Genomic DNA, 26,229 nt, shown 5'->3' with positions numbered 1-26,229 from the left:
ATAGTCAAGGATATTGAAACGTATGAAGTTTGATACAACACATTTGAAATGGGAGCCACACATAACACGAGGTGCTGAGAGAACTCCCCCAGGGCTTATCACCATCACCATCATCATCATCATCATCATCATTGCTTTGACTTGCATGGGTGTTTGACAGACGAAGGAAGCTAGCGGGGGATTGGGGTTGTTGAGGACATGAGGAGGCTATTAATTGCTTTGACTCTTCCCTTCTTCTCCAACTACTCATAGAGGTAGCTTTTCTTCGGGCGATGTGATCCGCTGCTGTAAGCAAAAACCATTCGATCCGGAATTAGAATCTGCGAAGAATTTGAAGGTCATTGGTTTCTCTAGAAGAAACTTTTCTCTCTCTCTCTCTCTCTTTCTCAACAATAAATAATATAAGAAAATTATTTTTTTATGAACCGAATAAACAAAATTGGAATTACGAAAATAATATTATTTTTTGTTTATAAAAGATACAATTTGATATAGATTTTTTCGTCGACAAAATATTGCATTATATGATTGAGAGTAATGTAAAGTTAGATTCGATCTCAAAAATATGGATTTCGATAAGTAAACCTTTATATTAAAAAAATATTATAGATTATTTTGATTTCTTGTTTCCTAAACTTAATTCTAGAAGGAAAAAAAATACTAATTTATAAGGGATAATAATATTTTGAAGTGCACCCCATCACAATATTATAATACTATTATCATCCCATCAAAAAAAAGAAAAGAAAAGAAACAAATCCCAAATGCTATTATCTCAATTGTCGATGCTTAGAGCTTCGACAGTCCTCCATCCATAGACACACAGCAATCGAGTAGTCAGTCTCCTGCCATGGCCACCCCAACTCCATCATTCCTTGCAAGTGATGATTGTTTGCGTGCTACTAAAAGGTGTCACCTTTGCTACGGTGCTTTGATGAGCAACGCCATGATGAGTTAAGACTCATTCGAGCATGCCTTGGCTTGATTCTTCATGCTGCAAATCCCTCCCTCCCTCCCACTAAATATAATGATATTAAAAATATCATTATTATAAATTGTCGATTACTCTATAAATTTTAAAAAGAAAAAAAAAGGCTTATACATGGTACTATAATATATATAATTTATTCCAGAGACATCATATATTTTTTAATACCTCTATGAATTTTCAAAATCTTTCATTTAGTTCTAACATTTTTGTAAAAAAATAGTTTTGATTTTAAACATGAGACCGTAATAATATATATACTAACCACCATTATGATATCTCAATAGAGATCATTTATTTATTTTCGGACTAATATGATGTCTTGTAACACAATCGTAAATATTTCCAATGGTTATGAATCCCTGAATAATCAAAAAATTAATATTCTTTAAATTGAGATTTTCTTTGCCAAGGATGTTAGACAGAAGCAAACAAAGAGGACATCCACACTAAACTTCTCATCATAGGAGACTGTCAATTGTTTGCTTGTATTTCATCTGAAAGAATCAAATATAAGTTCGGCCAAAGCTTCGAATTAACATCCGATTTCATTCATTACAGTGTGTTATCGTACATGAAAAAGAAAAAGAAACAAGGGATCATTGAATGCATTTCAAGTGACGATAGACAGCGTATCACAACAACAACAAAAAAAATAGAAAAGAAAATCCACCAGCTTTTTCTCCGCAAGGAGCATCGAACGATTCCTCGAAGCAGTGGAGATAACCTAGAAAGAATATATTTTAACGTGTATTCACCTGTCAATGCAAAGCAATTAACAGCGTTCCAATTGGAGGGGATTCAAAAGCAAGTGTACAACACCAAAAGCAGAAGGTACTGATGCACTGCTCGATAATGGCTCTCACATGAAGCTGCAATAAAGGATTTCTGAAAGTTAGAATTTTGGAATACCATTGACCAAAACAATATAGTTTTGCATGGCCATTTAGATTTTAGACCTTGCAGTCCGAGTAGGGATCATTAAGCATGAATTTTAGCTGAAAAATCATCCCTGCTTCTTGGAAACTTGCGACCCTACTGGATAAACCAGCACTAGCTAGGAATGTTAGGTTCACTAAGCATCATAGAGAAGCCAATCGTCCTTACTATGCGAGAACTTAGGTGCAAGTGAGGGAATGTTACCATCTTCTCGGGGCAGAACAGGATAATTCATCACTCTTTCCCAGACTCGCTTCCAGCCGTAATGTTATTGAGCACAATCATTCCCTGAAAGACAGTTTTATATCATAAAGCATATATATTAAGCAAATCATAAATCATTAGTTCTGCTTGAAAACAACTACATTTGAATCATGTCTGAACAAAGCCAAAGCATGTCATCTTCTGGGTGAAATTTCTCTTGATGGGACATCAGAATCATCACTTACCAAAAAAAGGCTAAAGATTCAGATAAATTTTAAATACATAATTATATATTATTGTTTGTCCATATTTTTCTCCAAAGCTTTTTTACAATCCGACTCTTTGAAACCTGATGTCAAATCTACTGAGATGCAAACTCTATTTAGAATGCCAGACATGAAAAACTGAGGAAGTTCATTAACTTTAATACCAGGACAATGCAATATTTGAATTTATATGCACCATTAGTCTAAAAAACCATCAGCGAGGTATGGCCATGAGTTTCTAGTAATAACTTCAAGCTGGTGGGAGTAATATCCAGCAACTTGGCCACGAGTTTCTAGTAATAGCTTCAAGCTGGCAGAGTAATATAGACAACTTATAAGTTAGTACATTCTTATTTCACTAGCACTGATGCATGACTAATGATCATGCGTGAAGATATGTCCGAGTCAAAAGTAGGAAAAAAAAAACGGGATGGTAGAGAACAGCAAGAATTTGGCAGAAGTTATATAAAAGTAGACAAAGATGGCACAATTGAACACACACCTGAGTATATACTCCTACAGATGATGCATTCTGCAACTGTCTCACAACAACATTTAAAAAAACATTATCTTCTAGAAATACATTATTGACAGAGTCACATCACAATTATCAAGAGGTTACGAAATGCAGGTCTTTTTTATTCCACTTTTGTACACAATAAAATATTAGATGTACAACAAATAGATTATGGAGATGTTGACAACAAAAAACCAGCAGAAACTAGTATTATAAATCACAATACCAGTAGGACTATATCCCTCCGTAAAATCAAATGACACTTGCTTCTCTTTTATATAATAATAATGAATTGGCGACACGATATGGAAAACAAATAAACTTGTAGATACCATCCTTTGATATTGAACCAAGTAAACATGTAGCTAAAAATTTAGTTAAACTAAGAACTGTTATCATTTATAATGATGATAACATCAACTTATTAAGCTGCCAATATCGACCTACAGCTTAGTTCTTTGTGACAACATCGGGGCAAGATAAGGGAGGCCAGACTAACTTCTAATACAAGTGAAATTTATTGTCCATGTAGACAAACTTACCTGAACCGATGTAGATGAGTCTCATAAAAGTCGGACCACGTTACCAATAACTGCCTCACTGTAAAAATAGCCTTCACTTAGGTTCTGCAACAGATCATAACTTATCAATAAAATTCTAAAAATATTTGAATAAATACTGAGAGAAAAATATTTCCAGACAATTCTAAAATATTTGTTAATTCATGATACCAACTAATTAATTGGTATCAAGTAAATCATCCTAAACTAGTAATTCATAAAATTCGTACAATAATAAATACCAACTAATCATGATTAAATGATTTAAACCACCCAGTGAATAATGAATAAAATATTATATTATAAAATCATTACTAAATAAAATCAGTCCAATCAAGTCAAAGTATGATCTAGATCTAGTCAAGACCTGACTAGCAGAATATCACATACAATTATAACTAAGTCTGAGGTTTTAGTTTCCCCGAACATGCTAGTAGACACACTAGGATTCAGATATGCTCTATGCCAAATATTGAGGTGGGATCCCTTCCCTTCAAATATCTGGGAGCTATGATTGCACCAAATAGAGTCCCTATGTCAACTCATGGAGAAATACTTCATAAACTCAAATGCAAGCTTGCTAGCTGGCAAGGAACTTACCTTTCATGCAGGTCGAATTGTATTGATTAGTTTGATTCTTAATTTGAAGCCTCTTCATTTACTTACTGTGACATGGATGCTTGAGCAAATCCTAAAATTGAAGCTCATTACAGATTTTTTGAGACAAAAAGATTGCACCTCGGCTAGGTTGCATCTCATTGCTTGGGACAAAATCACTTCTAAATCCAAAGAAGGTCTTAGGGTGCACGATCTTTGTTAGTCTAGATTTGTGGTGCATACCACTTGGATGATGATGTAGCTAAACCAACATAATGGGCTATGGGTTATTGTGATGTGAAGTATAATCCTGTGCATCCATGAAATATATATGTATTGAGGAATTAAAGTTGGAGCAAGAGGTTCTTCCTACGATCCATGCAGATGCTCCATGGGGGTTTCATTAAATTAAAAGATGGAGCCATGACCTGCTTTCTCAAGGATGACTAGAACTTTCGTATGTTTGTTGGCAGAAAGCTTACTTCAAGGACCACTTAATTGTTATTAATATAGAAAGAATATGATCGGTCTTTATGCAAGGTAATCATTTTATCCATTCGGTTGTTGGAATACTTAATTGTTATTGGACTTAAAGTGTCCTGATACTGCCAATCAAATGCAGATTGCACAAGCCCCTTCTGATGACCATGTCTGGAAATCCAATTCTAACAGTGTTTCCAATGCTAGGACCACTTACAGATATTTGATAATGTTCATTGTAAGGATACATCTATAAGTTGGTTGGATAAAATTCATGGTGGATTCTCATATCCCATCGGGTCCAGAAATTTTGCTGAAAATTGCTTCATAAATGACAAACAGACTAGCTCAGATGCATATTATGGTTGAACAATCATGTCCTTCATGTGGGTCTTTCCATGAGTAATCTCTCCATTTATTCTTTAACTTTTCTCTGGTTTAAAATTTGAAGGTCCATAAAGAGGAGTATAAATGTCAAAATTCAGCAATTTGAGACTTGGATCGATGGCACTTGGCTCAAGTAGGGAAATGATACTTCACAACTTTGTGATCCTGAGTGCTTTCATTACAGACCTTTTATGGTTCATTTGGAGGTAATGTAATTTTTTCTTTTTTTAACAATAGGCAGCTAAATCTTACATTTACCTGTTCTTAAACATCAACATTCACAAACTACTATGCTAGAAAACAAGTGCTTAAAGGACTTATCTTGTGCAACCCTACTGTAGTTTGATGGCATAAATCACCCACAGGATGGATAAAAGTTAATATTGATGGGTCTGCTTCTCAACAGGATCAAGACTCAGGATTTTTTTTCTGTGTGATGAATACGTGTGTGATTGCTAGGTATAAGTTTATATCAAACAAATTTGTTGTTTATCGTGAGACCTCAAGTGCAAAGGAAAAAAATCTAAGAAAGGAGAAAGTTTTACTCGAGTCCAAACTGGAGGCAAATTCTAGTACTTGTTCTGCTGCTCGAGCTCCTCCTTGGATAATACTAAACATCATATTGAACAACAAGCATTCGATTAACCTTTTTGGGCAGTTTTCATGTATTCACTGTTATAGGGAGGGCAATCAAGCGACCAAATGGGCTGACATACAAGATGCTCTTAGATGGAACAATGCACTAAGCACCATAATATTTCAGCAAAGGCTTGAATGAGGATTTCCAACACCAAGATCTTGTGCACTTTCTCCTTTCCAAGAAATACCTCAAGTATCTGACGCTATTGGTTGAGTTACCTACCTCTCCTCTTGTTATTGAAATCCACATGACATTAACGTGTTTATGAAAGGACGAAAGCCCTCTATCCATCTCGATGATTGTATGCCCCTAATAGAGCCTTATTTCTGTTCTGTAGATTTCATGATATCTTCCCTGCTAAGATTTTCCAAGTAAAGATCTTGGTGTTTTCCACTTTAAAATTCTACTTTTACTTGGAATCTTTCGTCTCAGTGATTAGCTTTCGCTATGAAATCACTCTTCATACTTGCAATTTCATCAGTGAGCAAAAAGGAGCACTTGGTTCCCCGACAACACAAACCCTTAACGATGCCCTTAATCTAACAATCACTTCCATTTCGTAAACCATGCCACTTTTTACCTGTCTACAACTAAAGATGACCTTGCCAAAATCTACATGCCAGCAAACCCTCGCACTTATCCTACATCGTGCAGCTCATAATCGACCCTCGTCGAGCATAATTTTCCAAGAACCTCTCAATTCATTCCATTGTAGGCTAGTAAAGGAAAAGAACAAGAAACCATAAGGACACTTGGCCTCCTTAGTCAAATTCAGAAATCGAAATCAAGAAAGAGGAATCGCCAAATCATCGCGTACCTTATCATCGGAATGGAAAAGGATGCCGGCGGCCGTTCGCTGCGGAGGAGGGCGGGCTTCTTGATCTTGTTACCGATGAACTCGTTCTTGACCTGGCGGAGGGCCTTGAGCAGGGCCTCCCCTCGCGCCCCGCGGCACCGCCCACGCCCGGCCGCGCCGTCAGCTCCTCCAGGCGGCTGCTCTCCGCCGACGCCGAGGGATGGTGGTCGGCTGCTCGCGAGCGGCGAGGACCGGGAAATGGCGCGCTCCATCCGTCGACGTGCGTTTGGGAGCGACGGTGGTTGTCCCTCTCGAGAGAGAAATAATTCGACATAACTGTCCCACCCACCAGCATATCCCAACCATTCTTTCGGTCGGAGATACATATCGGGGCCCACATGAAACTTGAGAACTCTCCAATCAGATAAAAGGTGGCCGAAGAGCGTTGCGACGCGTCTGTAGCAAAAGAGTACTCAGTTCAGAGCACTGATTTCTGGCTTTCTGTTGAAGAATACTGCTTTATTATTATTTTTTTGGAAATTTACTGCCAAATAGAAGGCCTAGAAATTGAATAAATAAATATTTTCAGTAGATTAAATGATCAAATTATATTTCACTTGGAATTACTGTACATTAAATGTGGCAGCAGCATGGCATGTTTTTTTTTATAATAAAAGTAAACTATTATAAAATCTTAAATGTTATGAACAAAATTTATTGCTAAGTCAGTAAACTAATTACAGTCCTAAAAAATATACTCAAACTTATAAATAGAGAATTTACTATAAAGGCTGAATATTTGTCTTAGCAAACCACAAAATTTAAGAAGGCTGGACGAATAGAAACGAATGAGAACATTAAAAAGAGAGTTTTGATTGAGCATATTGTGGATTTCGTCACTTGGACACGGCCTCCGACCATGTCAACGCAAACGTAGAACCTTGGGAGAAAGATGTGGCGCCACGTCAGATGCGCCACTAGAAATTCGGGATGACAACCGCTCCCCTCTCATGCCGTCTAGAGCCACACGAGCCAGCGTCATCCCAAATAAGGACCGTTTCGGGAAGCTCGGGATGATGCCGCATGTCGCCGTTCCACACATACCGGGTGACAATCGTTCGAAGGTACGAACTCGTCGTCCAGGGAGTCGATCACCACACGAAGATCGCGTACGATCGACCCTCAAGCACCAGAGTAAAAGTCCCTTGTCAACATTTGGCAAAAGGAGGTGGAAGATTTTTCACAAAAAAATTTCACTGACTTGATCTTTGGAATGGCTCAAGTCGGGATACCCCTCCCATCCCAACCTAGGCTAGTGTGCAGGAACCCGAAGGTGACAAAAGGCATGCTCATTGAGAGGTGTATCCTGACCAACCTTGAGCTCAATCTAACCTGACAAAGGTCTCATCTCCGGCATGATCTTGGACATCAACAATCAGACCAAGTCATACAGTCTCCTCGACCACCGCATAGAGATTCACCAATAAGCTACTTGTTTTTTTCTCAGAACTTTCATGATGCATTCACTTATTCATAAGTTAAAATAATAATGATAAATTTGATATCATGATAAAATTATTTTTAATGCTATTTATTAGTATTAATCATAAAGTGTTAAGCATTTAGTCATCCATATTTACTCTTATCCACTTTCGTTAAAGTTTTATGCATCGAGTCATCCTTACCTAGTCTTATTGGCTTCATAAAGAATATATTTTTTTATGATCATGAAGAGTATATATTTTTTTACCAATCATAAAGAATAGTTCATTACCTCATTAAGTGTTTCTTTAAGAAATTAAATTCCAAAATATTTCATAATCATAATCAAAAGATTCATCCGTATACTTTTGTCTCCGAGTTTTTTTATTGAAACTTAATGCAAGTTTTTACACGTAACACCCCTGATTAGTCTTATATAAAAAACGATCAAAATTAAAATTAAAATTGACTAATGAGAATATGATTAATATATAATTATTAATTTTAATTTAAATATTTTGACTAATAATTTGAGCCATACGAGATTGATAAGTTAGCACATCAAAATCTAAATTATACTTCGTTTCATAGTCTAATGAGAAATATTATAATATTTCCGATTAATCTCATATTAAAAATAATTAAAATTAAAATTAAATAGATAAATTAACTTATCGATCGTGACACTACCCAAACCAATGTTCAAGTAATCGTTATTTTATTGAAAGTAAAATTCTTTGATAAATTAAAATCAAGAGCATGATAAATGTTCAAAGAACAGCCTTTTGTTTGAGGAAGTCATTTATTGTGATCATATTATGCATCATCATCCTCTTCAGCTAGCTGATGAATGCCACACAATCTTTTCTACCTTCTGTACGTCTAATCTTCCTTGAAATGTAATCCACCCATCATCCAAGAACATAATATTTTTCCACTAAATGTCACTCATCATCATCAAACAGGAAATGTGAGTGCTGAAACAAAGATCCATCGACACCAACATCAAACTCGGTCATCTCCACTGTTTCTCTCTCTCTCACACACACACAGCGCTTGTGCTTTGGTTGTGTGTCTCAGAAAGCGGAGAAGATATCGGAAAGCCACCAACGCTTTGGAGGTAAAAAGTTCTTATGTCTGTTTGGTGAAGCACAGCTCACGGATGTTTGAAAGGAAGAAGAAAAAGATGGGACCATATGCTAGAGGAAGACGATGCCGACCTGACTCCTTCCTTGTTCTTTTCCCCCTGTTGGGAAACCACAATGGTCAATCTTGTTTGGAATCCAAGTAGCAACGGAAGGAGTGAGGTACAGGCAGGGATGAAATGATTTTGATTCCGCAATTTGATCAACGATCTTAAATTTGGTTAGATAACACTCAGACAGAGAAGAGAGAGAGAGAGATGGAACCTGTCGTCTGCATGATCGGTAATCTTTAACGTGAGTTTATGATTTGCTTTTAATTACTGATTTTGGAGGGACTTTTCTGATAAATGCGCCCACAAAATGGCTGGACCCACAAGTGGGACCCAAGTCACCCATCCCGAGTAGGTGCAGCTGGTAAACGCGGCGATCGGTGAACGTGGCGGTTCTTGAATGGGTGCGGATACTGTGGTCCCATATTACTCTGGATTTCCCTCTTATCCAAAGACGGATACACGTGACTCCCATACCCACTGCGATACCTTTGGGCAAAGCCCACGCGCGAAACACCGATGTGGCATCCTTCCGAGACGAGTGAGATATTTTTGGGTGGGGTGGGCACGTACAAGTGAGCAAGGAATAGGCGCGGGGCCCAGCCACTTTTCGAGCACCGGCGGTAACTTAGCCCGCAGCGTTCGTCGTATCTTAAACGTCTCCATCGAATCTCGTCGACGGCCCAGGTCACTCCCACCCGTCCCATCGTGCCGTCTCTCGTGGGAAACGATTCCTACCACGCTGCTAACTGGAGAAAACAAACAGCCTCTTCTGGGTCCCACATGGAATCCCTCGCCATCTCCAATCGCCAGCAAGGTGTCGAGGACGCGTAACTTTTTCCTGGTAGAAAAAAGTTTTATCCAAGCCAAATACCCAAATAGACCTTCGCTATATTGGAAATACACGTCCGATGTACATGCTTCTAATTCATATATAAAGAGTATATATGTAATTTCGCCACTTCACGGGACGGTCCCGGGAAACTTCGATAACGGGAAAAGGACGCGCACTATTCACCGCTCGTTGCTACTTCTACTCCTCATCGCACGGCGACCGGCTGCACCTGTCACGCCTGCTGCAGAAGCCAGCCGACGGACAGTCCTGAAAACAGAACCGCGCTATTTGGGGGTGTTGTCCGAGTCACCCCTGAAAAACTTTGGGGTTACGTCAGGTACGTGTTGTAGGGCCCAGACTCAGGAGATTGCTAAGGCGCCACTTCACCACGAGGCGCTGTCTCGGGCGATTCAGTCGACCTGGAGGGCGTTTTCTTTTCCCCTGAAAAAAGGAGCTGGCGCGCTTCTATTGGGTGTCAACGCATCGAGGTTCTTTAACTACCGGAATTCACCGAGCTGTGAGCCCGATTTGACCGCTGTCTGGAGTCCGAATCGAACCCGGTTCCAATGGCGCGCGGTCACCGAGGCGCTCACTTCCCCTCCCCACCGGCTCGGCCGGTGGCCGCGAGGTCGATTACTGCTTGATATCGCTGATTCTCTGTACCGGGTCTGCGCACCAAACAGACGAAGCCGCCTTTTCATTGAACGGAATGGTGGAGCCCACAAAAAAGCTTTATGAGGCCCACCTTCATCGAGTGACGAGAATGGTCGCTTCGATTTCCGTGGGCTCAGCCGATACACGTGGGTTTAACAAAATTCTCCTGCGATAAGATAGAAGAAACGAGAGGAGAAGACGTAAGGGGGGAAGGTTAAATTCTCGTTCCCAGAGTTTGGCTCTCATTTCATTTGACGAGCGTTTCGTTTCAATTTCCGGGCTTTCCCCTTCCCCCACCTCTCTTCTTCGTCTGCTCCTCGTTTGCTCACTGGACCAGCGGGATTGGTCGCTGTTCGATGGAGGTCTGGCTGCGGCGTGGGGGGTTTCCGCCCGTTCGCTGGGTCTTGGAGGGTCCTGTCGCCGCCTACTGGTTCTGGTGGTCGGATAGGTGAAGGATCCGAAGGGGTTTGAGCTGATCTGTGGTCGTTTGGCTGTCGGCTTGATCCTATCTTTGCTGATCGCTCTGCAACAGCCAAGGTTTGTTCTTCTTTTTTTGGCTTCTTTTGGTGATTCGTATTGCTAGTCATCAGTCTATTACAGTGTACTTGTTGGTAGAAACCCCTCTTTGTTGAAATCTGTTTCCTGATTACAAGAACTACCATGGTTTTGATCTTGGAAGGCTCTCTTGAACTACCAGATGCCCTGTGTTCTCTTTCGTTTTTGTTCCTTAACCTCAAAAGATAGGTCGTTTTCAGAGTTCTCCATACAAATTCCGAGAGTAAATCTCTCTGTCGTTAATAAATCTACATAAATTTATTTCTTTATAATTTAATCCGATCCTTCTCCCCTTAGTCTGTGTTTGCAAATATTTCACCATTTTTTCCCATAAAACTTTCTGAACAAGAAAAAGATTGAATCTTGTCTTCATTTCTCATCTTATGAATCTCCTACAGGCCCATCTCCGCCTAGCCGGAACATGTGCGGCGGCCCCGAACGCATAAGGCCTTCTTCGTCGTCAACCTCGCAGGAAGAGAAGTTCAGCAGCAGCAGCAGCAGCAGAGGTGGCGGGTTTGCTGGAGAAGGAATGAACCACCTCGTCGTGGAGACCGACGACTCGTCCTCGAGCCTTCTCGAGCTCGCGGCGAACAACGATGTCGGCGCCTTCAGGCGATCGCTCGACCGCGACCCCTCGGCCGTTGATGACGTCGGCCTCTGGTACGGCCGCGAGAAGGGCTCCAACAGGATGCTCCTCCAGCACCGCACTCCGCTTATGGTCGCCGCGACTTATGGCAGCCTCGATGTCCTCGAACTTCTCCTCTCTTTGCCTTCTTCCGTCGATGTCAGCCGAGCTGACGGGCATGACAGAACCACGGCCTTGCACTGCGCTGCCTCAGGGGGTTCTCCCAACGCTGCTGATGCTGTGAAGTTGCTACTTTCTGCCGGTGCCGACTCTAACTTGGTCGACGCTAGTGGCCACCGGCCTGCTGATGTGGTTGTCGTGCCCCTAAAGGTGCCTGATGTGAGGACTGTGCTGGAAGAACTTCTAGGGAGGAGCTCTAATGGTACATGCAGGGATCACCATCATCGTGCTCTTCGCACGATTACGAGGTTATCGAAGACAGATTCGCTGCCCCCGTCTTCCTCTCTTGACGAGGACGGAACACCATCGTCGGACTCGGCTTCTTTCCCTGCGACAATTGCCAAAGCCCCCGAACTCCAGCCACCTGCCGTGGTGACTGAGAAAAAAGAGTATCCTGTGGACCCGTCGCTTCCAGACATCAAGAGCAGCATCTACGCAACTGATGAGTTCCGAATGTACTCGTTCAAAGTCCGACCATGTTCGCGAGCCTACTCCCATGACTGGACTGAGTGCCCTTTCGTTCATCCCGGCGAGAATGCCCGGCGGCGTGACCCAAGGAAGTATCACTATAGTTGTGTTCCGTGCCCTGATTTCCGAAAGGGAACTTGCAGGAGGGGCGACATGTGTGAGTATGCGCATGGGGTGTTTGAGTGTTGGCTTCACCCAGCGCAGTACCGCACTAGGCTTTGCAAGGATGGGACTAACTGCTCTCGCCGTGTCTGTTTTTTTGCCCACACTCATGAAGAGCTCCGCCCGCTGTACATGTCCACTGGCTCTGCAGTGCCATCGTCTTCTGCTGCTATTGAGATGGCTGCCGCTATGGGCCTCGTGCCTGGGTCTCCATCTTCCATCTCCACTGTGATGCATCCTTTCACATCACCATTGTCCCCATCTGGAAATGGTATCGGTCACTCTTCATTGGCATGGGCTCAGCCGAATGTGCCTGTGCTTCATCTTCCTGGGATCAATCTCAAGGGGAGCAGGTTACGCACATCTCTCAGTGCGAGGGAGATGCCTTTGGATGATTTTTCTGCGATGCCTGAATTTGATGCTCAGCAGCTGCTAAATGATCCGTCCCACACTTGCCTGAGCCCATCAATGGGGAATTTGATGGCGCGACCAAAGATCCTTGCTCCATCAAATCTTGATGACCTTTTCTCAGCTGAGATTGCCTCGTCTCCAAAGTATAATTCTGATCAAGGTGCAATTTTTTCTCCATCCCACAAGGCTGCTATTCACAGTCAATTCCAGCCGCAGCAGCAGCAGCAAGGCTTGCTCTCACCAATTAACACAGTTTTCTCACCCAAAGCCATGGAAAACCAGCTGCTTCCGGGACGCCCTACCCTGCTGCATGCCTCACTTGGTGTCTCTTCACCTGGCATGATGTCCCCTAGAAGCATGGAGCCTGCTTCTCCCAAGAGCTCTCATCTGGCTTTGCTTGGTCAGCAGGAGAAGCAACAGCAGACACTTCGGAGCCTGAGCTCTCGTGATCTTGGTTCTGGAACATCCCTGGTTTTTGGTTCTTCTGGTAACTCTTCATGGTCAAAGTGGGCTTCACCTTCTGGGATTCTTGACTTGGGAGTGAATGGTGAAGAGCTTGGCCGTCTCAATCGATCATCTTCCTTTGAGCTGCAGGCTAATGGCGAGGAGCCTGATCTCTCATGGGTCCACTCTTTAGTGAGAGAATCGCCATCTGAGGAAGTGGGCACTGCTTCAGTTGCTCCAGCTTGGCCTTCCGGCTTGGGTCCTGCTGCTGATGGAGTTGAGGACTCCAATTGAAATGGCCAGTCTGTGACCTTGATCAAGCTGCAGTCCTTGGTGCCTGGCTTGAGTAGATGCAGCTTGATTGAATGGTACCCCAACACAACTCAAATTTTTGCTGAACATCTTGGACAGGCATTCGGTAGTAGCTAATGATCTAAGTAAATAGTATTTTTTTGGTTTGTTGGGAAGGTGAACTAGAGGAAAGAATCTGAAGGTTTAAATTCCATAGATTCATTATCTTGAGAAATGGATTTATTGTTACTTCAAGAGGAGTTCTAAAAGGTCAAAAACATTGGAAGGCATCGTATCTGGGTTATTTCAATTCTGCCCAGGTGATCTCCGCCTATATTTTGAATTTTCTTTACTTTCTTTTTCTTTTCACAATTGGTTGTTAATCTCCAAAGCCCAGGTCAACAGGCTTCATGGCTTTGAAACTTGTGGAGCTTCTGTCTGAGTTTTTAGGGGGTTAAAATCCCATTCCTTTGTTATGAAGATTGTTATCTTGGTGGGTCGTGAGGAGACTGTTGCGGTTTCACCTGTTCTGTATATGACTAAATCAGTGTTTCTGAGAGAAGGAAAGAATGGAAAGTGTGCTCAAGTGCACCGCATGGAGCTTAAAAAATTTTGTTGTCTTGATGGATCTAACGGCAGGGAAAAAATGGTAGTTGTGTTCTTATGTAACTTCTGATCGAACTTCAACACTGTAATTTCAATTCATTTTTTCTTTTGTCTTTTCTTCATTCTTTCTTGTGCATTATATAAAGTTTCAATTTGTGCACGTATCTTATGCTTCTTGCATGCATATGGGCTTTCACTTCCTTAACTGTGGTGGTATACTTGATCCCTGAATTCTGGGGATGTATTGAGAACAGTGGTGTTTAAGTCTTAATTGTCAGAATGAAAAGGTCATGCGGATTGAGAAATTTTTGGCCAATAAATAGTGGATACCAGTCTGAATTGCATCAAATGTCTGTTCCTTTGCTGAGTTTGTTGTTCTTTGGAAGCTTATAGGGGAGACTCCAGAACTTCCATTAAGCATATTTTGATTGTGAGCATATATTCAAAGTTGTATCAGGATTCCCTGTATTCTTCTGAAATATCTTTAAAACACTGTTGAATAATGAGCAATGACCATGAAAATCGCCTCACCCATATATATATATATATATATATATATATATATATATATATATATATATATATATATATATATATATATATATGTTGTGTGTGTGTGTGTACATATGTATACATATAGATGTTGCTTGCTTCTCTGTACAATTTGAAATTTGCTAGAGCAGATTCATTCTTGTTGAGATATGAATGCTGGAAGAACAAATATCATCATGATTTGCCTTTTCTTCCCTTTCGGTTTGTTGCTGTTGCTGTTGCTTTTGCTTTTCCATAATTTACAGAGGAATTCTGGGGGTAAGCATGGTAATGTTGATGCCAAATGCATATAAAAATCTAAAATTTAGAAGCATCAAATCTGCTTATCCATGATCCTTTGTGATCATTTAATGGTGTTTGAAGCTTGTGATGCCATACTGAGGTGGAACATGGAATCCATTATTGTGGATTGAAAGCTTTCACAAGTTATCCTGTGCAGTATGGCAAAAAAGCTATTGGCTTAAGTAGTTTTCATACCCTAGCAGGATTGGCTTTAAAGCTTCCTTGCTTTTTGCTGGAGACTGCATCATCTGCTGGTATTGGATCAGTGGTTTTCAAATCCTCCATGAATTGGATTGAGAGCTTACTTGCTTCTTTGTCATAAAGTTATGCTACTGCCAATGGTTGAGGATTTTGGTGCTTATAGGCTTATAGCTGAATATTGTGTCATTTGAGCTTTGCGGGTTTCAACCATAGCATCTCATTCCTCATGATGGAATCTGTGACTGTTGCTTCTTCCTCTTTGCATGACTCGGGATTACTGCATGTAGCATCAGAACTTGTTCTGTGAACTGTGTTGCTTTGCTTTTGTGGATCTGAGCTATTCCCATATTCCTACTTTGGTACATGATCAGAGAACACAAAGATCAGATGCCCTGATCGCAAAAGAACATTGATGGGCTGCGCATCTATGCATACTTTTGATCTCTTTTGGATACTTTGATCTCTAAGGAATTATCAACACTTCAGTTTCGGATGGTTTTGTTCTTTCCAGTGGATTTCAAAAGGTGTGCTTTGGAGAATATCATGTGATGATGTGAGTGCTCTTACCAATGAGAAATTACTCTTCTCTGGGATGTATTCCACATGGTTTTGTCATTGACTATACTTGGCTCTTTAATTTTCTGACCAATAAGGCACTAAATGTGATCAAGTTACAAGTTAGCTCCTAATTTTTCTGTTCTCAATATGCTTTTTGTATGGATTAACAAGAGAGAGAGATATCAAAATTTAGGGAAGTATATATATATAAAATTAGATTTTGAAGGGACAAATATGTTATTTTCAACTTTGAAAGGATAGATTTGAAAAACCTCCTAGCTAAAGTTGTGCAGTATGACATTTGCTACAGTCTTACAATGGTTGTAGGGGGAGACTTCTACAGATTCGCAGCCTGTTTCTTTGAGCTGTTCATGAAGCAGCAGCTGAAGCTTTGGAGCTTTGCTAGAGAAATCCTGGGAGGATCAACAGTTGGTGATGAGAATACTTAACAGTGGCCATCCTGCTGCTGTCCAAGCCCAGAAGGGAATTAATGGGCAACTCAACACTGAATTGACCTCAATGCTATCATTTATGATGGTGCACCAAAACCACTGGCAACAACTGGGGGGAGAGAACGGGGCACACAAGTGAGTTGTCTCATCTCCCATCATCCTATGGAGTACTAAAGGATCTCTGTACCTCAGTTAATGTGTGATGTACTGGGGATAGACTTCTCTTGGAGTGCTTATGTTTTCTCTTCGATCTCTGCAGTTGATCTTTGTTGGTTGGAGTTGTTAAACCATCTACTTCATTGTTCAGCTACTGCCTTGATAAACCTTCATTCATGGACCTAACAAGCTTCTGAAAATAGTGATTTCATCCCTTCTTGAGCTTCTCTATGGTGTATCTGATGAAAAGTTCACCAACTACAAGTATTGGCTTGACTTTTAGTGAGGTCTCACAAGTCCAATTTTGATTGGAAGTGAGTCCTTATCATGATCAAGAACAGGGTTTTGATTTTGACCCAACAAGCTTCCAAAAATAGTGTTACTGTTTTCATCACTTCTGCAGCTCATCTGCAGTTTATCTGGTGAAGAGTTCACCAACTATGAGTATTAGCTTTGAAGTTTCTGAGGTCTGAAGAGTCCAAATTTACTTGAGAGTGAAAGTTCTTATGATGATCAATATTAGGTTCTGATTTTGACTCTTGTGGAATCAGTCCATCCAATTGGTACTTGTTGTTAGCTTGAGGAGCAGAGAGTAATAATCAACACTTGTGTAGCAGAACAAATATGCTTAATTAGTGATCTTGACACCAAAATATGCAATTCTTGTCATCAATATTTCTCTAAACTAAACAATATATGTGATGATAATTCATCCATCACACAAGTATTTTACATTAGTATACTATATAGTATAGATATAGTGATGACACAGAATCCTTATTTCTGTCATAAAATGGGCATCATCTTTTCATCTATATATACAAGACTGCTTCCTCTGAAAACTTGTTGTGCCCATTATCATGATTATAACATTCACTAATTCAGAATTTCCAAGGACATGATGGCAGGTATTGCAAATGGATGTTGAGAATTAAGCTAAGCTATGTGCATGACACAAGTGATCTTATCAAGACTCAAGACACATTTCTAATATATATTCTCCTTCACATCCTCAAGTAGAGATTTGAGGTGTAGTACAAGAGCTGAGAAGTACATGATGTTGATTAATGATCACATAGCAGCACCAACTCAGCTACAGATAACCTATAAAACAATCTCTACCTCCACTGATCCCACTCTCTACTCCAATGACACTCAGTGGTAATAATGCACAAGCAAGTGCTCCTTTGAGCAAAGCAAGAGCTCCACCACCTTGCCTGGATTTTGGCACTCAGTTTGAGAAGAAATGCTTCCTTTATGAACGCACTCGCCGACACCTTGTCTTTATACTATGCCAAAACTAGCTCAGACTGCGAGTGCAAGTCTTAGGGAGTGGATTAGTTTAATGTTTCTTTCTGCTGCTGAAAAGAAGTTCATCTTTGGTGGAGTTTCTAGGTGCTTTCATGCATGTCATCTCATCTCATGGTTGTTCTTAATCCCTTTTCTGTGAAGAGCACCAGCAGAACAAGTCTGGTCGTAGTCTCTGCAGTATCATTGAGCTTTGTGAAAGCCCTGCTTTAACATCCGACACCACACTGACACATCAGATCAGCAATACGAGCTGATTCGTGACTCTGTGTGCCTCCATTAGGTAGAGTGGGCAGAGAAAACAAACATGGAAGCATGGCCCCTGCAAAATCTAGGGGTAGAACAAGCAAGGCTGCTCCTTTAAATGAGAGGAGCAAGGGGGAGTATTGCTGCATGCAGCAGCTGGTGGTGGTGTTAGCACCTGGGAAGAAGAGCTTGTACACACACAAGTTGGATGATGGTTATAGGTTCTGAACACAATCTGGTGCATGTCCATTGGAGCAGATAAGGTACTTGATGAAAGAGTTCACCCAGTACATGTTCCATAATTATTAAGATTAGTTCCTCCAATATTAATTGAGGCTGTTGTGTTTTGGATTAGTGTCTTTGCTTCTGCTATTATTGCTGCTGCTATAACTGTTATTGTTCTTTGTCATTGTTGTCACCATCATTGTTCTGTATGCTCCAATGACCAGTTTAATCTTGGTCATGCCTACTGGATTGCATGTCATATTAAACTATTGACTAATAGCTCTCTCTTTCACTCACAGCATTCACTCTTTTTTTGCTTAGAGGATGGTGGAATGGAAATGAGAAGAAACCAATTCCCAGTACACTCTGCAATTACTTATAGAACAGACAGCTACAGATTTACAAGGCTGACATGTTTATCAAACAAAACACAAGCAAATTTAGAAAGAAGAGATATGATGAATTGCATCAAATTGATGAAACATTCACAAGAATTTCTTACTCTTTTAATCATCATTCCTTATCTTGGATTTTAGTATCTTTAGATCCTCTGAAGAAGATTTAATATTCCATCTCTATGCTCTACACCTTGTGCACAAAACTCTCTCTAGTCAAACAGTTACTATCTTTCTCTCAACTTATCTAGCCTTGCAATGGAGACCTTCTTCTGATATACTCAATTCTCTTCAGCAACCCACCATGGAATAGTGACCAAAAGTATCCATTATAAAAGGTACAGTTTCAGAATAAAGTATTACCTTAGTCTCCTGATGGAAATAAAGAATGATTAGGTAAAGTTTTAGGACTTCAATGTGGAAGACAATTCTAGTAAGCCAAATACATTTGGGGAGACAACAGAGCCTGGAAACTGCAGAGGTGGCTGTCTGACACTTGCCAAGGACAAGTGTTAACTGCCATCATCTTTTGCTTGTTCCCTATTCTGAAATCTAAAGTCTCAGAGACATGGCTTCAGTGTGGCTTCAAGGTATGGCCTGAAGTGGAAAGGAAAATATAATATACTTTCATTGATGATGGCTTGACAGCTTCAAAAAAATATCAAACCTATTGCTTCTAATTGGCACTTTGAGCAACTCTTTACACTCATCAACATCTTTTGCCATGAACTTGGGAAATCCATCCACATTTGCATGAATGTGGCACTTGGCAAAGTTAAAGTTTCATAGTTTATTGAGTTCAGTTCAAATTTAGCTACTCCAGTCTCAGTCCTTTGCTTTGGATGGTAAGAGCTCCTTTGTCATCATGATTACTATATCCATCTCTCCATTTCAATTGGATCCATCAATCCATTTGGTTTGGTTTCAGCATCATCAACACAAGGTCTGTGGAGTATATCTTCCCACTTGTTTGGTAATCCACAATGAAAGCATATTTTACAAGTGGCCTACCTCTTTTATGCTTTGCAATTGCTTTCAGAGAATTGTGGCTCCAGTGATCTTTCACCTGATACATACATCATCACCACATCACCCAATCTCTGAACTTGTTCTTCACCTCAGATTTTGGTGAAACCTACAACACCATGGCCCCCACACCAAAATTTCTGGCTTCCTCCCTCACAAGCACTCATTGTCAGACACCTGTAAGCTGAATCCAATTCCTGGATTCTTAGTTTCTTAAGCAGCCACATCTCCCAAGTCTCCACCACACATCTAATACATGGTCAAAGACATGCAAAGACCAAGTCTTGGAGATGTTCATCATCCGAGACAACTCCATGCGTGCACGCAACTCTGGTTCAGGTGAACTACCACATGCTGATCCTTGCAATAAGGTGCCAAGGGAAACTGACTAGGTTTAGGAAGCCAAAATGTTATAGCTTTCCTTGGCAAGCAGATTGCATCATTCCAAATTTTAAAGGATATATTGCCCATCATAAGCTGCAAATGAAGTTTTAATAATCTCATGGTCAGTTTCACATCTACTTCACCTAATTTCTACTTCCAGTGGTAGAGGGAAGCTTTCATCTGCTATAAGAGAAAAGAGGATTAAAAATAGTCTCGTATCGAGTCGAATGACATATATTAAGTTTGATTATCAACTTAACAATTTAATTTTTGAATCGATATGACTCGAACTAATTTCGTAAAGAGCGACTAGAAAATTCAATAAGTTACATAATAGTTTGAATTTACCATTGCCAATAAGGAGGGAACTATTCTTGATTAGTTTGACTCAGACTCAACTAGTTTGAAATCTTTGGCAGTTCTTGAAGGCTGTTTCTCCACCAACTCAGGGAAATTTGATGGTGTTATTGACTGATTAAATCACTCTTTGAAATTTTTTTCTCATGAATTCTGTGAGAAATCACATCAACTCTTTTTCTTCTCTCTCTCTCTCTTTGGTGTGTTTCATTCATCTTTGAGTATGATTTTGCTTTGCTGACTGTCTTCCTTTGTCATACTTCTCTCAGTCTCTTCCTCTTCTTACTTACCATCAAGAGATTCTTCTTAGGACAAGTGGATGTAATCACTTGGTAAAGTTGTAAAAAGCCATTTTCATCTTTTTGGAAACATCTTTGTCATAAAAATGCTTTTGCAATGTGATTTTTGTTTTCCACCTCTGTAGATGATGCTTGAGAATTCCTGAGCCACTGACTATATGAAACATTATTTTCTTCCCCTTCTTCTTCCTCAACAAAACACATTTCCTTTATGGCATTTTCAGCATCCATGAGTATTAGTTGGCATATTTTCTGAGAAAAATATATGAAGAGAAAATATTTAAATAACATTGATAGGTAAAGGGATAAAATAATAATATATAATTAATTTATCTATCATGTAAGTGGAGATCTATGATTATAGATATGCATGAATATTTGTTTCATACAATTTTTTTTTCTTTTCTAACCTGTGGATTTTAATATTACATATATAATTTACATTTATATTCTTATTAATATTCAAATATTCCATATGTACCACCCCATTAACATATGCCCTCTACACTTAGGTTAACTACTATAAATCTTAATTATCACCAAATTTGAATAAAATATCAATATTTTAAATACCTAAAATTCCCTTTATTATTTCCACTAATCATTTGACCTCACAACTTATTTAACACATTTTAATATATATATATATATATATATATATATATATATAATTTTACCAACATAATATTTCAATTAATTGCATGGCATTTACATGATCCATAAAAGGCTCCACGTGAAACATGCGGATGAACAAAATTGCACGTGTTTAGTTCTCACGTGTTCTTTTGGCTGTACAAAAATACTTCTCTGCACCACTCGATTGTTTGGCCAAACGCTGTTCGACGCTTCATGTAGTTTACGGACAATGGTCTCCGTTCGTCTTGGCTCTCTCACCACCACTCTACGCCACCTTCCTCACGTAATCTATGCGCACGGCCGACGTCATTGCATGAGAGATCGCACGATGCCACACTGTTGTTGGGAGGCGGCTCATCTGACGCTGCCTCATCGCTTGGTCTTTGCCGCACCGATCGAACACCTTTGAATGCGTTCGATCTGATAATGATTGATGTTGGCATCGCAACTTGCGATTCCAAGGTTAATAAATTGTGGTGTCTGTTTGCTCTCGAGTGGAATGTTTGCAGACTTCTCCTCCAGATTTTGACGCTGTTCCTCACTAGTCATCGATCCTTTTTCCCAGTTGAATGATTTCTCGGTGTTAAAAGGAAGACTCGCACTAGTTAGCAGCATTGCCGCTGTCTTCGGTGGCAGCTGTTTCGCTGTACGCCAGAGTGGAGAGCAGCAAGTGGTCGAGCGATGGAAGCTGCGCCAGGTGAATCCGATAAGGGAAGGGCGGGTTCTGCGGATGTTTCGAGCATGACGAGTTCGGGGGGTGAACGAAGAGAGAAGCCGAGGAAGACTGGCTTCTATATCTTCTTCTTGGACATCAGGTACGTCATTTCCCGTCTTTTGCGGTGGAGGTGGTGGCAGCACGAGCTCATGCTTTGTTCCTCGATCGCCAGGCGAGTGTTCAGGCTGGACGAGCTGGGGCAGGAGATTCTGAGGATTGCAGTGCCTGCAGCACTGGCTTTAGCTGCTGATCCACTTGCTTCTCTGGTTGACACTGCATTCATCGGCAGACTAGGTTTGCCCGATCCACCCTTTCTTGTGTCATTGAGTCTCATGATTCCTCTTCACCTGATCAGAAATATCAACTTGCAAACGCTTCTCATTGTCTGTAATTGTTCAAAATTACGAAAACCAATTGTTAAATAGTTTGTAGTCAGTCAAATTTTGAATGAAATTTTCTTCCCCAAATTGTGAGCAGAGCATGTTCTTCAGTTAGCTTAATTTGGTTGACTTTCCAGTTGCAATCTGAAGTATGAATAATTATCTTCAACGTTTTTCTTGTCCCAAAAGTTTTGCTTGCACATCTTTTTCTTTGAATTCGTAAATCAAATGCAGGCTCGGTGGAGATCGCTGCCGTAGGCGTTTCTATTGCCATTTTCAACCAAGTTTCAAAGATATGTATTTACCCTCTTGTTAGCGTCACAACATCCTTTGTGGCAGAGGAAGATGCAATCATGAGCACATGTGTTGAAGAAGTGAAAGGTGAAGACTTGGAAAAGGCATGTCCTGCAAATGCTGAAACAGAAGAGCTCCCTCCTTGCGATGGTATCGATATCTTACAATTTAGTAGCTCACTTCTTACACTCAATATATTGCTCAAGAGCACAAACTAATCTCTTTGGTTTATGTACTCAACTGCCAACACTTCCAGATTCTGAGAAGATAGGGTGCACTGCATCTTTTGTTCCGAAATTTTGTGGAGGATTTGGCGGCAACCGCAGATACATTCCTTCGGTTTCTTCAGCCCTGATCGTTGGTGGAGTGGTTGGACTTCTTCAGGCTGTTTTCCTTATTTTTGCAGCAAAATTCGTGTTGAGAATTATGGGTGTGAATTCTGTAAGTATATATTCATAGTTATAACAAGGGTTAATTTGTTGTGCTGCTTGAACTAATTTTTGGCTCTTTAACAAGTACTAATACAGAAGAACTTAACATCGATGAATCAGATAAACGCCGATCCTTCTTTTACCACCTGATAGACTGCTAAGGAAAAATTGCTGACTAATTGGAATTCCTTGCTAGATCACCAAATTTTCAATCTGTTCATCTGCAACATTTTCTTTTCTTCTGTAAATATAGCAGCTGAAAAATTGTAACCACTGGTGAATTGCTTCTGAGCTTGCACTTTTTTCTCAAACAGGAATCACCTATGCTTGCCCCAGCATTGAGGTATTTGACATTAAGATCTCTTGGTGCACCTGCTGTTCTCTTGTCATTAGCAATGCAAGGGGTTTTTCGAGGATTTAAGGACACTAAAACTCCTTTGTATGCAACTGGTGAGCAAGTCTTTCTCACTGCAATTTAACCAGCGGAAACTTCTGCTTTCAAGTTGGAAAACTTGCATACCGACTGATGAGACTTCATTATGTTTAGATCTGTTATTCTGCTCTTGTGATTTTGTATTAGCTACTAAATTCTAGCTCCCTAGATTCAACAAATATGAATAATGATCACATGATATAGGGACCGTTTCTGGATTCCAATTTATGTTCTAAAGTCCACCTTTCTCCTGTTCTTCACATTGTAGTTGTCGGAGATGTCAGCAACATCATTTTGGACCCAGTCTTGATGTTTGTTTTCCATATGGGTGTCAGTGGTGCAGCTATTGCCCATGTTATTTCTCAGTAAGTTCTAGTCTTATATGTTCTTGCGTTTTCTCATGTTGGCTTATGTAAACAACAGTTTCCTTCCTCCATGTAGGTACCTCATAACACTGATACTACTATGTAGACTAGTGCTGAAAGTTGATATCGTGCCGCCTAGTATAAAAGCCCTGAAATTTAGACGATTTCTGAGATGTGGTAAGTGCTCTGTAGAATCTATGATTTGGTAGCTTTGTGCCAATACATCTTATGCTTTATTTTATTGAATTTGTACTTGAGATGAAATTAGCTATCTACTTAACATCCTCATATTTATGCTGGATGAAGTTACTTATTCTTGAAATGCTATAGCCTGTACTTTCCAAAGGTAGTTCTACTTCTACCCAAAAGAATGTTCTTGAATTCTCTGATTAAATTCGGTGTTCTTTTTCCTCTGGAACTCAGGATTTCTGCTGTTGGCACGGGTGATAGCCGTAACATTTTGTGTCACACTAGCAGCATCATTGGCTGCACGCCATGGACCGACTTCTATGGCAGCTTTCCAGGTCTGCTTGCAACTTTGGTTGGCAACATCTCTTCTTGCTGATGGATTAGCTGTCGCAGGGCAGGTAAGAGTATAATCCTCGGAAAAGAACATTGACTTGCACATTCTTTCTGAATTTTTCCTTAAGGATCATGGAAAATAGCATATCTAATTGCATAGAGAAGAACCTAATATCTCTTTTAATCACAAAAAAACCCTAGTGATTCATTTTGCCTCTCTTCGTCTTGAAGATATTCTTAGCTTAGACATAGTTGCATCTGCTGCTAATTATCTGTACGGAAGGTGATCAACTCTGTATTATTGTCAAAGAAGTTGTACTCTTAAAATCTACTGAATTTTGATACTGACTTGAAACCAGTGTAGGAAATCATACATTGCATATGAAACAAGTTATATAATAAATGTTTTGCAGGCAATACTTGCCACATCATTTGCCAAAGGAGATCATGACAAGGTTGTCGTTGCTACAGCTCGCGTCTTGCAGGTATCAATCGTTCGTATAAGAACAACACTTCAATGTCTTCAACCCTCAGCTCATAACAATACAATTGACATTACAGTATAGCATTCTATTGGGGATTGGTCTCACGGTTACGCTTGGAGTAGGAGTTCAATTTGGATCTGGTATATTCACCAAGGACATGAATGTGCAGAGAATAATCCACAAAGGCCTCCCAGTATGTCAGTTTTCTGGATATAATAAGCATAATAATTTGGATAAAATGCATATCGAGTGTTGGCTTGGCACATGTTTGAGTGTCATACCTTTTAGCTGCATATTATGTGATTTTTTTTTCTTCACAATCTAAAATGTTTATACTTGATTTTGCAACTCAGTTTGTTGCCGGAACGCAGACAATCAATTCCTTGGCCTTTGTATTTGATGGAATCAACTTTGGAGCATCTGATTACACATATTCTGCATATTCTATGGCAAGTCTCTTCACTCTGCAATCTGCTGGCTTACTGTCTGCCTTCTCTGCCTAACTTGATCCTGTTTTCAGGTTGTAGTGGCTTCTATTAGCATTCCCTGCCTTATATACCTCTCCTCAACTCATGGATTCATTGGAATCTGGATTGCACTAACAATCTACATGAGCATAAGGACATTTGCCAGTGTTTGGAGGTATGACAGACCATTCAAGATCATGGCATCTGGTTATTGTGTAGATGGGAATTATGATAGATGAAATAGATGAAAGAAAAAGGAAGAAATCAATCTTTAGACACCATTAAAACCTCAAAGCCTCATTTGCTTCAAGAATTGATGTCAAGTAAAATTTTTTGCTCTCTTGCAGGATGGGAGCAGCAAGGGGGCCATGGACTTTCCTATGGAAATGATACATGTCCTATCTCAACAGGATCTACTTTTTGTTTGAAGAAGGCAGCTATATACATATGTATAGAATAAAAAGATTTAGTGAGCATGTCCCCCTTCTTTTCTCTCTTTTTTTTCTTGATCCTTGTAGGTTTTGGTGATCCCCTCAACCATCTTAAAGACAAAAGAAAAAGGAAGAAAAAAGAGATCAACAACATCATAGCCATGCTCATTTGTTACTTGAGCTCAAAGAGTAGCAGCATAACCTAATGAAATCTTCTACTTATCTTGGCGAATAAAACACCTTTGTGCTTGTCTTGTAAGAGTGACATTGTAGCTGCATATGATTGGGTGTTGCATTCACTTGATGGTTTCTGTTCTCTTCTTCTAATATCTGCCTTCCTCTGCATG

At 40.1% G+C, this 26,229-nt stretch overlaps 1 protein-coding gene and 1 long non-coding RNA gene across 4 annotated transcripts; one reads left to right on the top strand and one right to left on the bottom strand.

Moving 5' to 3' along the window:
- Positions 1–1,570: 1,570 nt before the first annotated feature.
- LOC135645062 (uncharacterized) lies at positions 1,571–6,700 on the bottom strand. Of its 3 annotated transcripts, none has more exons than XR_010498657.1 (4): positions 6,396–6,700; positions 2,132–3,540; positions 1,948–2,045; positions 1,571–1,860 (listed from the first exon to the last, which is right to left on the bottom strand). It is a non-coding gene; the product is annotated as an uncharacterized LOC135645062 (long non-coding RNA). The 3 variants fall into 3 exon arrangements; XR_010498656.1 differs by having other exon boundaries at positions 1,948–2,215; positions 2,594–3,540; XR_010498655.1 differs by having other exon boundaries at positions 1,948–3,540.
- A 4,097-nt stretch (positions 6,701–10,797) lies between these two features.
- Positions 10,798–26,181, top strand: LOC135585964 (zinc finger CCCH domain-containing protein 24-like). The gene is made up of 15 exons (XM_065161764.1): positions 10,798–11,077; positions 11,494–13,676; positions 21,972–22,174; positions 22,247–22,368; positions 22,689–22,898; positions 23,005–23,189; positions 23,494–23,629; positions 23,881–23,977; positions 24,054–24,154; positions 24,401–24,564; positions 24,913–24,984; positions 25,061–25,177; positions 25,338–25,433; positions 25,505–25,626; positions 25,799–26,181. The coding sequence occupies exons 2-15, from the start codon at positions 11,517–11,519 to the stop codon at positions 25,839–25,841; spliced, it is 3,828 nt and encodes a 1,275-aa protein (XP_065017836.1). The 5' UTR covers positions 10,798–11,077; positions 11,494–11,516; the 3' UTR covers positions 25,842–26,181.
- The last annotated feature ends 48 nt before the right edge of the window (positions 26,182–26,229 follow it).

The sequence above is a fragment of the Musa acuminata genome, chromosome BXJ3-8, assembly GCF_036884655.1.
Source record: "Musa acuminata AAA Group cultivar baxijiao chromosome BXJ3-8, Cavendish_Baxijiao_AAA, whole genome shotgun sequence".
Lineage (NCBI taxonomy): Eukaryota > Viridiplantae > Streptophyta > Magnoliopsida > Zingiberales > Musaceae > Musa > Musa acuminata.
Note: the sequence above shows the minus strand (reverse complement) of the source record. Positions and strands in the feature narration are given on the sequence as shown.